Source organism: Sorex fumeus, unplaced genomic scaffold, assembly GCF_029834395.1.
Source record: "Sorex fumeus unplaced genomic scaffold, SorFum_2.1 ptg000028l, whole genome shotgun sequence".
Classification (NCBI taxonomy): domain Eukaryota; kingdom Metazoa; phylum Chordata; class Mammalia; order Eulipotyphla; family Soricidae; genus Sorex; species Sorex fumeus.
Window position 1 is genome coordinate 4,889,292 of NW_026606085.1, and position 12,094 is coordinate 4,901,385.

The following is a 12,094-nucleotide window of genomic DNA, read 5'->3' on the forward strand; positions in this document are numbered from 1 at the left end:
TCCCTACACTGGGGGTGTGAGCGCCCCACAGCCCCCCCCGCCCCGTTGGCGCCCCCCCGCAAGTAAGTGGGCACTCTGGGCAGTTTAGCGAGTGTTGGAGGTGCCAGCTGGCTTCAGGGGTCTGGCAGTGGCCCCACGCAGACCTCGTGAAGTTATTTCCAGTTTCCCTTAGGATGTGTGAGCATCTCAGGGGGGTTGGCACCTCCGGCCGAGGGGAAAAGGAACGTCCACACCCCAGGCCCCTGGGTCTACTGCTGCACAAATGCACGCAGGTCCAAACGTCTTGCAGTCTGCTTTGGAAAACTCCTACTGTGTGGCTCGTGGGGCAGATGTTCCTGTCCCACTGAGACCATCTTTGAGGTGGTACGAGAATTTTTTTTAATTGGGGGTGAGGATGCAAATCTGATGAGGTCCTGGATGCCTCCCTAAATCTGATGAGGTCCTAGATGCCTCCCTCCCCTCGCTACCCCCCCCCCACCCTCTCCCCCACACGATGCTTAACAAAGGGGAAAGTTTTCAAAGTTGTCTCCAGAACCACTAGGGAAAATCAATAAAGAATTATGGGGAGGGAATTGCTTGGAAAACTGCAGAGGTGCTAACAAAAAGAAAGGAAGCCTGTTTGGGAGGTTGAAGTTGTCTCCTAATTGTGTTCTGAATTTGGAACGTCGCCACTTGGGTATTTTGATTTGCGATTTGGGTTTGTGAGGGAGAGGAGCAAAAAAAAAAAAATCTGAGGTCTTTGTGTGTCAAAACTCCCTCTCTTCCCCCCCCCCCCCCCCCCCCCCGTTCTTTGCATAGATGAAAAGGACACCAACCGCTTTTTGTTTAATTTTCTGTCTGAAATTAATGCCTACCTCCTCTTTTCCATTGCAATTTTATCTCCCTGTCAGCCCTGCAAGTCAGTGAGTGACCCAGATACACCCCCTCAGATGACTTTCTGAGGTAAAACTTTTGAAAAATATTTTTAGTCTCTTCACTATTTCTTTACCTAAGTGCGGCAAAACAATCCTCCTCTCGGGCTTCCCTCCCTCCGCCTTGAATTTGTATGCATTACAGACTTCTATTGTTTTTCCTTCTGTTTTGATTCTCACCATTTTGTTTCACATTCTTGCCCCACACTAATTTTTCCCCCGTCCCCCCCCCTGGAGTCTCCTTACATTGGTTTAAAATAATAGCACTCGTGTTGATGGGGGAAGGGAAGCAGGAAGCCCAAATCTCCTTTCTCCTCCCTCCCCCTTCTGGCAAGGATGGAGAAATAATATAACATAATATATAGATGTGATTTCTTGGAGGTGGGGGTGGGGAACGATTGTGGGTGGTGCGGAAAATTCTGGTAGTTTCTTTGCAAAAGGTCTGAACATACAAACCCACCCCCTGCGTGCAATACGCATGTGCAGCAGACCTATTATGGAGGTTCGTTGTTGGGGAGGGAGGGGAATTTGAGAAAAAATAAATATATGTGTGAGAGATTGATGGTGAGATTAGGAGGCAGCGGGCGGGCGGGAGGCGAGGCTCCGTGGCGGCTCCGCCCGCTCTGGGGTTCGCGGGCCCAGCGCCCGCCCAGCGCCCGCCCCGCCTGCAGGCGCTGAGTGGCTGCTGAGACCGAGGTTGGAACTTGGATTTGCTTTATCGCCCTGCTTCCCCTCTCGCCGTTCTACCTTGCCTCTCCCACCCCGCCGCCTTTCGGGAACTTCCTACCGTGTTTGGGAGGGAGTTGAAGCCCTCGCGAGGTTCCTGAACTTGTGCTGCTCCTTACCTGCTGGCGTGACCTAGTCCTAGCAGCTAGCCCGCCCTTGCCACTGCCCCAGTACCCGCAGTTTCCACGTTCGCATTAACTGAAGCACCCGGGCGTTTAGGGAGCCCTGGCTGCTGGGGCACGAGTTTTCCAGACTTTCTGTTACTGGCCCTATTCTGTTTTCACACCACCGGCTTACTCTAGGACGCTCCCAACTCAAACCTCAGAATTTCTTCCTGCAGGGAGGACATAGGATGCTGGAGTTAGGCTTTGAAGGACAGAGGTGCCAGGATTTGGAGGCAAAAGAAACCAAGGCCTCGGGTGTTAATTGTGGCTAATTTTCCCTTGGCTCTTGAAGGAGGAAGGATTGTGTATCCTAGAGCAAGGGGCTGGGCCAAGGCCTTTCCCCTATGTACGGCAGCCTTTGCCTGAGCAAGACAGGTCTGGCTGGTTAGTCAAGTGCTGGGGGAGGGAGACCAAACAGGGCCTCTAGTCTGTGGCCTCATCATCTTCCTCCAAATGAAGAAAATCTCCAGATGATTCCCCAAGCCTGGACAGATTGGCAGGAGTCATGGAGAATGGGGTGGGAGAACATCAGGGAAGAACTAGCTCTGATTCTCCGACAGAGATATCTGGACGAAGGTCCGAGACCTAGCCCTGCTGAAAGCAGGTACAGGTTCTCTGGATTTATGCTCAGAAGTATGTGTGGGTATGTGGTATGAGTTTGAGACTGAATATGGGTATGAGTCTGTACTTCTGTCTGCCATGTGGCTGATCTATGAACGGATCAGAATGTCTAGGACTATACTGGAGAAGAATGGTGAGATGAAGACAAAGTACAAGACCTTTACTCAAAAGGAGCAGGGAATGGAACTATATTGGAAGACAGATTACAGGCAACTTGGGGGAGGAGAAATTTGAGGTATTTGTGGAGACCTTGTTTGTAACGACTGAACTAGACACTGATCTGTGGGCATGAAGTGAAAACAGCCACTGGCATTTCTCATCCTCCAGGGTGACAAGAGCTTGGTGATTATCTGAGGAAACATAGTGGTCCCCCTCATTGTGAAAAAGAATGTCAGGACCCCTGGGTGAAAATGCAATAACCCAGGTGTCCACCTTTGGCTCTCCCTTCTCAGCATCTGGCTTAGGGAGCTGCCAACTTGTGTCTCCCCACTCAAAGTGCTGGGGTCAGGCCAGGCCAGCAGCTGGGCATGGCTTCCCTAGTTTCTGGGCATGATGCCAGCTGGCTAAGTGAGGGGGAAGGCAGGAGGAGTCCTGGCGGGGACTGAAAGGACCTGCCACAGTCAGAGCCTACGGCCTAGAGCCTGGTTCCTTGTTAGTAAGAGGGAAGAAAAGGGAGTGGTTTGGCTGTTCTTCTCTTCTGACCCATGACCTCCCATTCAGAATCAGAGCATCCCGGAGTACTCTGTATAGTCTGTTTGTATCCAGTGAAGGGAGACAGGGCAAGGTTTGGAGAAGTTAATACTGGAGTTCCTAGAGAGTGGGATTCGAGGATACGAGGAAATGCGGAGAAGCCACAGAGACTGGGAGCCTAGAGGCTGAGGTTTTTTGGTGTTCTTTGTTCCAAAGATAAGGATGACATTCGGCTGCTCCCTTCAACATTGGGTGTGAAGAAGAGAAAACGAGGACCCAGGAAGCAGAAGGAAAACAAGCCAGGAAAACCCCGAAAACGCAAGAAACTTGTAAGTGTTAAGGACTCCTGTCTTTGTAGCAAGGCTCTAGAGAGTAATTTCCAAGGACTTAAATTTTCTCTGGGCCTGATGTCAAGGGAATTCTAGAGTCAGGAATGCCTGGTTCCTCTCCCCTTTTCTGCTGACCTATATCTTATGGATCTGGGACTTTAACCATATCGTAGTGAAGAGCCCAGTTACTTAATGTCTTGCCTTAGTGGCAAAGAGAAGCTGTTGAAAGCTTTGGAATAGACTGCATGAATTCAGACCCCCAAGCAGTCAGTCTTCTTGAGCAATTTATTTAGTACTTTGTGCCTCAAGTTGCAGGTCTGTTAAAAAAAAAGAATAAAAATAGATTAGTTACTTCCACACAAGATATTATAAACTTTAAAAGAGATACTGTTCTTAGAAGCTAAGTACAATTCCTGGAACTTGGTAGAACTGAAGAAATGTTACTCTCATTTCTTTTTTTTTTTTTAATTTTTATTAGTGAAACACCATGAGGTACAGTTGTAGACTTACAAAGTTTTGTGCTTGGGTTTCAGTTATACAATGATCGAATACCCATCCCTCCACTAGTGCCCATTCTCCACCACCACTGATCCCAGTATCCCTCCCATCCCCCATCCCCTCCATCCCACCCTGCCTCTGTGGCAGGGCATTCCCTTTTGTTCTCTCTCTCCTTTTGGGTGCTGTGGTTTGCAAAAGAGGCATTGAGTGGCAATCATGTTCGGTCATTTCTTTCCCTTAGGACAGTGAGGAGGAATTTGGCTCTGAGCGAGATGAATACCGGGAGAAGTCAGAAAGTGGAAGCAGTGAATATGGAACTGGACCAGGACGAAAACGGAGAAGGAAGCACCGGGAAAAAAAGGAGAAGAAGACAAAGCGGCGGAAAAAAGGAGAGGGAGATGTGGGGCAAAAGGTGAGTAGAGGGGCCAGAGACATAGTATGGTTCAGTAAGGCACTTGCCTTGCACATGCTTGACATGGGTTTGATCTCTGACACCCCATGTGGTCTCCTGAGCATGGTCAGGAGCAACCCCTGAGCACAGAGCTAGGAGTAAGCCCCAAGCACTGGTGGATGTGGCCCCAAAACAGAAAAAAAAGCACTCAAGAAAACAAAATTTAAAAGGTGAGTAGAATTATCAAGGAAAAAGGGAAATCAGTATAAGAGATAGGTGTAAGAGGGAAAGTTCCAAGGTAATGATACTAAATAGCTCAGCTGTCACTTGTAAGGAGTGGGGACATGGGAATTTAGAATGCTAGGAAATTCAGGATGCTAAGATTGCTAGGGAATTCAGGATTCTAGAATCCCAGGGAAGCAGGCGAATGGACAGAGTTTTAGTGGGGGGCTTAGGGTAAGGCTATTGAAGTAACCCAGCACTGAAACTTTTGTCTCTCCCCAGCAGGTAGAACAGAAGTCATCAGCAACTCTGCTTCTGACCTGGGGACTGGAGGACGTGGAACATGTTTTCTCTGAGGAGGATTATCACACACTCACCAACTATAAAGCCTTTAGCCAGTTCATGAGGTGCGGCACAACTGGAATATCTTTAGGAACAAACACTTCTAATTTAGGGAAGGCCCCGGACCCCCTGGAATCTGCTGAAGTCTAATAAACCTTTCTCCAGAGAAATTCGCAGCACATAAACACAATATTCCACCTGTAACTTTAGAATTCAAGCAAGGAATTCCTAGACTCCTAAGGATTTGTGGATCCCAGTCAGGAGTACATGGTTTCCATAATTCCAGTGCCAAGATTAGAAAACTCTTGGTGATAGAGTATAGTCAGGACTAATGGCCATCCTGCTCCAACAGTTTCATTGTCTCTTACATAACTTCTCTCTAGAACTGAGAGATAACAGTAGTGTTCCAGAATTTCTTTTGCCTGATTATTAGGTGCTCTGTCCCTTCATTAGGCCTCTAGTAAGAATGGAGAATGTGCTTAATTTTGAGTGTTTTTTAGAGAGTACCAGCAGTTCAGTAGTTCTGGAAGCAGTCTGTTGTGGTCCTAGTCCTTGATGTTATCTTTTGCAAGTTGTCATTGTCGTCTCCTCCTCCTCCTCCTCCTCCTCCTCCTCCTCCTCCTCCTCCTCCTCCTCCTCCTCCTCCCTCTTCTCCCTTCTCTTTCTCCTCCTCTTCTTCCTCTTTTCTTCTCCTCTTCCTCCTCCTCCTTCTCCTCCTTATTTTTATTTTTATTTTTCAATTTTGAGACACACTCAGCAGTTCTTTGGGGCTTCTCCTGACGCAGAACTCAGGGGCTGCTTCCAGCAGTGGTTGGGGATCTTGCTGTTTCAGGGATCAAACCTGGGGCTCCTGCATGTAAAGCATGTACTCCAGTCCATTGAGGTCTCTCCCTGGCCCCACAGATTAGTTATTTGATTTTTGGTTTCCTCATTTGTAAAGTAGGAATAGTTGTACTATATATTCCATGGGAGATTTGATGGGATAATGAGTGTAAAATCTGGTTCTACTCACAGATAGAATCTAACTCCATGAATGCCTAATTCCCAAGAAGTTTTCAACACCTGGATGTCAGTCAGACTGTTATTTTGCATCTCCCTGCCAAGTCCAGTGCCTTTGTCAACTTGTGGCAAGTCAAGTCCTCATAAGAGCTTAACACTTCACCACAGTGTAGATCCAGCATGACCCATCAGATTATATCCCTCATGGGATACTTCAGTATCCATGGAACTTTACAGAAAAACCACAGACGCTCATAGCAACTTAGTGTTATTGTGAGGATGAAGTGAGATATGATGGGCTGGGGATGTGGCTCAGTAATAGAGCACTTACTTGCACATGGGAGCTCCTGAATTTGATTCCTGGAGCCACTCAGCTCTCCAAGTATTGCCAGGAGTGAACCCACAAAAGTAAAATATATTTGAAAATGTTTTATAAAATATACAATAGTGTTCCAAGTAAAGTGTTTTTATTGATAATTTTCTTTTTATTTAAATTCTACTTTCTCTCTCTCTGTCTCTCTCTGTCTCTGTCTCTCTCTGTCTCTCTCTCTGTCTCTCTCTCTCTCTCTCTCTCTCTCTGTTTCATTGGACTATACCTAGCTGTGTTCAGGGCTTACTCCTGGCTCTGTGTTCAGAGCATTTCCCCTGGCAGTGCTCAGGGAACCACATGCTGTGCCTGACAAAAAACAAGTGTCAGGGACGTGTAAGGCAAGCACCTTACCTATTGTACTATCTATTACTCCCTCCCTCCCTCTCTCCCTTCCTTCCTTCCTTCCTTCCTTCCTTCCTTCCTTTTCTTTCTTTTCTTTCTTTTTTTTCTTGTTTTTGGTCCACACGTGGCAATGACTTTGCACTCAGGAGTTCCTCTGGTGATGCTTGGGGGACCATATAGGATGCTGGAGACCAAACTCGGGTCAGACATGAGCAAGACAAACACCCTATCTGCTGTACTATCTCTCCAGACCCTTTTTTCTTTTCTTTTCCTTTAAAAAAATCCTGTTAAGAATTGTTTTTTTTAAATTTTTAAAAAAATTTTGGGGTCACACCCGACAGTGCTCAGGGGTTACTCCTGGCTCTGCACTCAGGAATTACCCCGGCGGTGCTCAGGGGCCCATATGGGATGCTGGGAATCAAACTTAGGTCGGCTGCATGCAAGGCAAACGCCCTACCTGCTGTGCTATCACTCCAGCCCCAAGAATTAATTATTTTTTTAAAAATTGATTTTATGACATTTTCACCACCCAGGAATCCCAGCCTTTGTATGTGCTTAATTGATGAAGACAAATGACCATATTCCCTCCCAGACTAGGTGGGAAGGGTCTGAGTCTTCTGCGTCTATGTTTACAGGCCCCTAATTGCTAAGAAGAATCCTAAGATCCCAATGTCTAAGATGATGACTATCCTTGGGGCCAAATGGAGAGAGTTCAGCGCCAATAACCCTTTCAAGGGGTCAGCAGCTGCTGTGGCGGCGGCAGCAGCGGCAGCGGCTGCAGCTGTAGCTGAGCAAGTGTCAGCTGCTGTGTCATCAACCACCCCGATAGCACCTTCCGGACCCCCTACCCTTCCACCACCCCCAACTGCTGATATCCAGCCCCCACCCATCCGAAGAGCCAAAACCAAAGAAGGCAAAGGTGAGAAACTATCCAACAACTGTAACACTATCCTTCAAACCGTATTTTCAAATTGCAGTCTTCGAACTCTTTTGTCTTCTCAGCCCTGATTGTTATAAGGTGAAATATTTTCCATAAAACCATAGTCCACATAGAAGAGTCCAGAGGTCTTTCTGACCTTCATTTTTTTTCTTTTCTTTTTGGGTCACACCTGGTGATGCTCAGGGGTTACTTCTGTCTTTGCACTCAGGAATTACCCCTGACAATGCTTGGGGGACCGTATGGGTTGCTGGGAATGGAACCTGAATTGGCCGTGTGCAAGGCAAATGCCCTACCCGCTGTGCTATCGCTCCAACTGCCATGACCTCCATTTTTCTAGGCTCACATATAACCTCTGCCTTTTCTCCTCATATCTCTTCTCATTCAGGTCCAGGCCATAAGAGGCGGAGTAAGAACCCCCGAGTTCCTGATGGACGCAAGAAGCTTCGGGGAAAGAAAATGGCACCACTCAAAATCAAACTAGGGCTGTTGGGTGGCAAGAGGAAGAAGGGAGGCTCGGTGGGTGGTACTTCTTTGTCCAGTAAGCACCTTGGGTAGGGCTGGGGGTCAGGACTTGGGGTTCAGACATGGATCCCTGAGTATCCGGAGCAGGAGCCAAAGATCTGGGAGGGGATTGGATCAAGTTGGCCTCCCTGACAGCCATGGGGTTATGGGCAGTATATTTTGCAGAGTGACGAGGGCCCCGAACCAGAGGCTGAGGAATCAGACCTGGACAGTGGCAGTGTTCACAGTGCCTCAGGCCGGCCTGATGGCCCTGTCCGCACCAAGAAACTAAAAAGAGGCCGGCCAGGAAGGAAGAAAAAAAAGGGTAAGTAGTATTAGCTTTGGGTAATCATATCTGTCTGCTGCCTTATTTATGCCTTAGTTGACTTTCTTATTTCAAGATTGGCTTTTTCAACCCTGCTTTTTCTTTCATCTCTCTGTCCCTCTTTCTGTTTCTATTCTATCTCTATTGGGGTTTATAACGGTTCTGGCGTGTCCTGCAGTGCCCGGGGAGGAGGAGGTTGATGGCTACGAGACGGATCATCAGGACTATTGTGAGGTGTGCCAGCAGGGTGGGGAAATTATTCTGTGTGATACCTGCCCTCGTGCCTACCATCTCGTCTGCCTTGATCCTGAGCTTGACCGGGCTCCTGAAGGCAAATGGAGCTGCCCCCACTGTGTGAGTACCCCTATGCCAGAATCATTGGGACCTCAGAGACCGACTTGTCTAGTTTTTGGATTGAGTTGTTGTTTTCCTTTCCCTATGTGCTTGGGCTTCTTAGTATAAATGTTAAAACAAGTGCCAGAATCCTAGTTAATTCCTCTCAACGATCCCTTTGCCTCCTCAAATCGACATTTTTTTGGAAAAAGTTTTCCTGTTTTAACCTCCAAAAGTCTTCTCTGCACTTATAGCATTTAGGTGTCCAGTATTCTAATTTTTCCCCCCCTTTTTTCCATCTCTATGTCTGAACTTGATCTTCCAGGAGAAAGAGGGGGTACAATGGGAGGCTAAGGAGGAAGAAGAAGAATATGAAGAGGAGGGAGAAGAAGAAGGGGAGAAGGAGGAAGAGGATGACCATATGGAGTACTGCCGTGTGTGCAAGGATGGTGGGGAGCTTCTGTGCTGTGATGCTTGCATCTCTTCCTACCACATTCATTGTCTGAATCCACCCCTGCCTGACATCCCCAACGGTGAATGGCTTTGTCCCCGATGCACAGTGAGTATACCCATCTCTCAGTGTTTCCTATCAACTCTCTCTTCCCTGTCTCTTGTGCCCAAATGCCCAGCTCTTTTTTTTTCTCCCCCATGCCTAGACTTTGATTCCATTGTAGAATCTTATCCTGCTCCAATGATGGACCCTCTCTGCCTTTTTCTTTCTTTGTATGTGTCCTTCCCAAGTGCCCTGTGCTCAAAGGTCGTGTACAGAAGATCCTACATTGGCGGTGGGGGGAACCACCCGTGGCCATTCCTGCTAACCAACAAGCAGATGGAAACCCAGATGCCCCAACACCCCGTCCTCTTCAAGGCAGATCAGAGAGAGAATTCTTTGTCAAGTGGGTAGGATTGTCCTACTGGCACTGCTCCTGGGCCAAGGAACTTCAGGTACAAGTGTCTTTCTCTCCTGTGACCCCATTCACTCCATTCTTCTTGTCTCTTAGCAGAAAAATTATCTGGTTTTCTGCCCTTTGTTTTCCTTTTTTTTAGTTTTCTGGCCTTCAGACCCTACCTTGTCCTTTTAGTTGCCATATTTACCTTTCTTGGTCTCAATTTTGATGAAATTTCTTCCAGTAGAATATAACAAAGCCTTCCTTCACATCTTCTCTCTCTTTTTTAATCTGTCTTCTCCCACATTTTTCCAGTATCCCCAATCTCAAAAACCTATGAATTGCCTCCTTTTGCTAATTATATCCCCACCCAAACTCTGTCTTCTGGCTCTTTTATTTATTCTCCTGCTTTTGTTTTAATTTACTGTTTATTTCATCCAGCTCTTTCATCATAGCTCCCTTTCCTATGCTGCTATTCTTCTGGCCTTCCCCCCTCAACTTTGTCATTTGTGAACATTGTGAGCATCTTTGTCTCATCAGCTGGAAATCTTCCATTTGGTAATGTATCGGAACTACCAACGGAAGAACGACATGGATGAACCTCCACCCCTGGACTATGGATCTGGTGAGGATGATGGGAAGAGTGACAAGCGCAAGGTGAAAGATCCTCACTATGCAGAGATGGAGGAGAAGTACTATCGTTTTGGTATCAAGCCAGAATGGATGACTGTCCACCGTATCATTAACCACAGGTGAATCTTTGGTCAATGGGAAGTCCTGTCTGGGCTATGCCACATTTTTTATGAATTATGTCCCCATATTTGTTGATTTACCAGATTGATCAAATCAGAGTATCTCTTGATGTCCCTACCTTTTCAACCTTGTTTCCTCAATGGAGATAAGAGAAACCAGGAGGGAAAGTCATTTAGTACCACTTCTTTTATCACTGCTTCCTCTTATCCTTAGTATGTGATATGTGAGTCTGAGGATCAAGGAATGAAAACAAAACATGATTCACCCAGACCAGTGGTTTTATTGTTTCTTCCTTCATAGTACATATTTCTGACTGATATTAGGCTATGTATTTATTTTTTCTATTTCATTATTGTCTTCCCCAGTAGTACATGAGCCACATGAAAATAGAATAATTTTTTGGGGGTGGGGGGATGGTTTGTTTGCTTCTGAATCGTCAGTTCTTTTAGAATGTAAGAGCAAAATAAGTCGTGTCTACATGAACAAATAATGTTCAAACCCCAGGATGTTTTGTGGTAGTTGATTTTTAGGATGCCATTCTAAAAAAGTTGGAAGACTTAAAAAAGCATTTCAGGGGGCTGGAGCGATAGCACAGTGGTTAGGACATTTGCCTTGCATGCGGGCCGACCCAGGTTCAAATCCCAGCATCCCGTATGGTCCCTGAGCACTGCCCGGAGTGATTCCTGAGTGCAAAGCCAGGAGTAACCCCTGAGCACTGTCGGGTGTGACCCAAAAAGCAAAAAAAAAAAAAGCATTTTAGCCATTCTTAATACCTTTTTAGTGGCCCAAGTCTTAGGTGACAAAACCCATTGGGTCTACTGGTAATTATGTATATTGAGTCTTTATTTAGGATCCATATTACTTTTGCCTCACTTTTCCTTCTGCCCTACAGTATGGATAAAAAGGGGAATTACCACTATCTAGTGAAATGGAGGGACTTGCCGTATGACCAGTCTACCTGGGAAGAAGATGAGATGAACATCCCTGAATATGAAGACCATAAACAGAGCTACTGGAGACACCGGTGAGGGGTCTGGGCATGGGCTAGAGCAGTGTTTCTCAGTCTCTTTTCATAGCTTGTTTGCCCTTTCAACCTTGTTTCCTTCCTGTGACCCCTTTGTTCTACTGGTTGTCTCCCTAGTTCATGCTATGCCTCCCCTCTCCCCCATCATTTGCATGATTTTCACCTGTGGCCACTTGGAATATTCTGGGGACCAGTGGGGGGCATATGGACTCCTGTTGAGAAACACTGGGTTAGAAGACATTAAAACTAAACCCACAGCATGAAGTGAGATACAGTAGGGATAGAAATGATCTAGAATTAAGGGCAATGGGATTCTGGTCCGGGTTGTTTGGAGTAAGAGATGGTAAAGAGGCTTTACTGGTAGCAGAAGGAAAATTTAGCCTGAGTGGTGGGATAGAGGATACACATGAGGGGGAAGGGTTGGCTCCCTGGGAATTAATTCCCAAGGTGGGAATTAATGTGAAGCTGGGAGAAAAGAAATGAGAGAAAAATCTAGAGTATGGAAATTGGAAGGTAGATCTAGAGTGGAAGAAAAGAGTGGGTGTAGGGGTCCTCAAAGACCAGACTTCACTCAGACCAATTAATTCTCTTTACAGAGAATTAATTATGGGGGAGGACCCGGCTCAACCCCGTAAGTATAAGAAGAAGAAGAAGGAACTTCAGTGTGATGGGCCTCCAACTTCTCCTACTAATGATGTAAGTTCTCTCACTTTCTTCCATTTCTGG

The 12,094-nt window shown here is 46.6% G+C and overlaps 1 protein-coding gene across 1 annotated transcript in view; it reads left to right on the forward strand.

Moving 5' to 3' along the window:
• Window positions 1-12,094, forward strand: part of CHD3 (chromodomain helicase DNA binding protein 3) — a 30,827-nt gene that overhangs the window by 1,165 nt on the left and 17,568 nt on the right. The window contains exons 2-13 of the mRNA XM_056114909.1: window positions 3,329-3,441; window positions 4,181-4,351; window positions 4,835-4,959; window positions 7,241-7,524; window positions 7,931-8,061; window positions 8,221-8,371; window positions 8,550-8,725; window positions 9,030-9,263; window positions 9,446-9,649; window positions 10,132-10,343; window positions 11,237-11,368; window positions 11,965-12,064. Of these exons, the coding sequence (XP_055970884.1) occupies window positions 3,329-3,441; window positions 4,181-4,351; window positions 4,835-4,959; window positions 7,241-7,524; window positions 7,931-8,061; window positions 8,221-8,371; window positions 8,550-8,725; window positions 9,030-9,263; window positions 9,446-9,649; window positions 10,132-10,343; window positions 11,237-11,368; window positions 11,965-12,064 (2,033 nt within the window). The remainder of the gene's footprint in view (window positions 1-3,328; window positions 3,442-4,180; window positions 4,352-4,834; window positions 4,960-7,240; window positions 7,525-7,930; window positions 8,062-8,220; window positions 8,372-8,549; window positions 8,726-9,029; window positions 9,264-9,445; window positions 9,650-10,131; window positions 10,344-11,236; window positions 11,369-11,964; window positions 12,065-12,094) is intronic.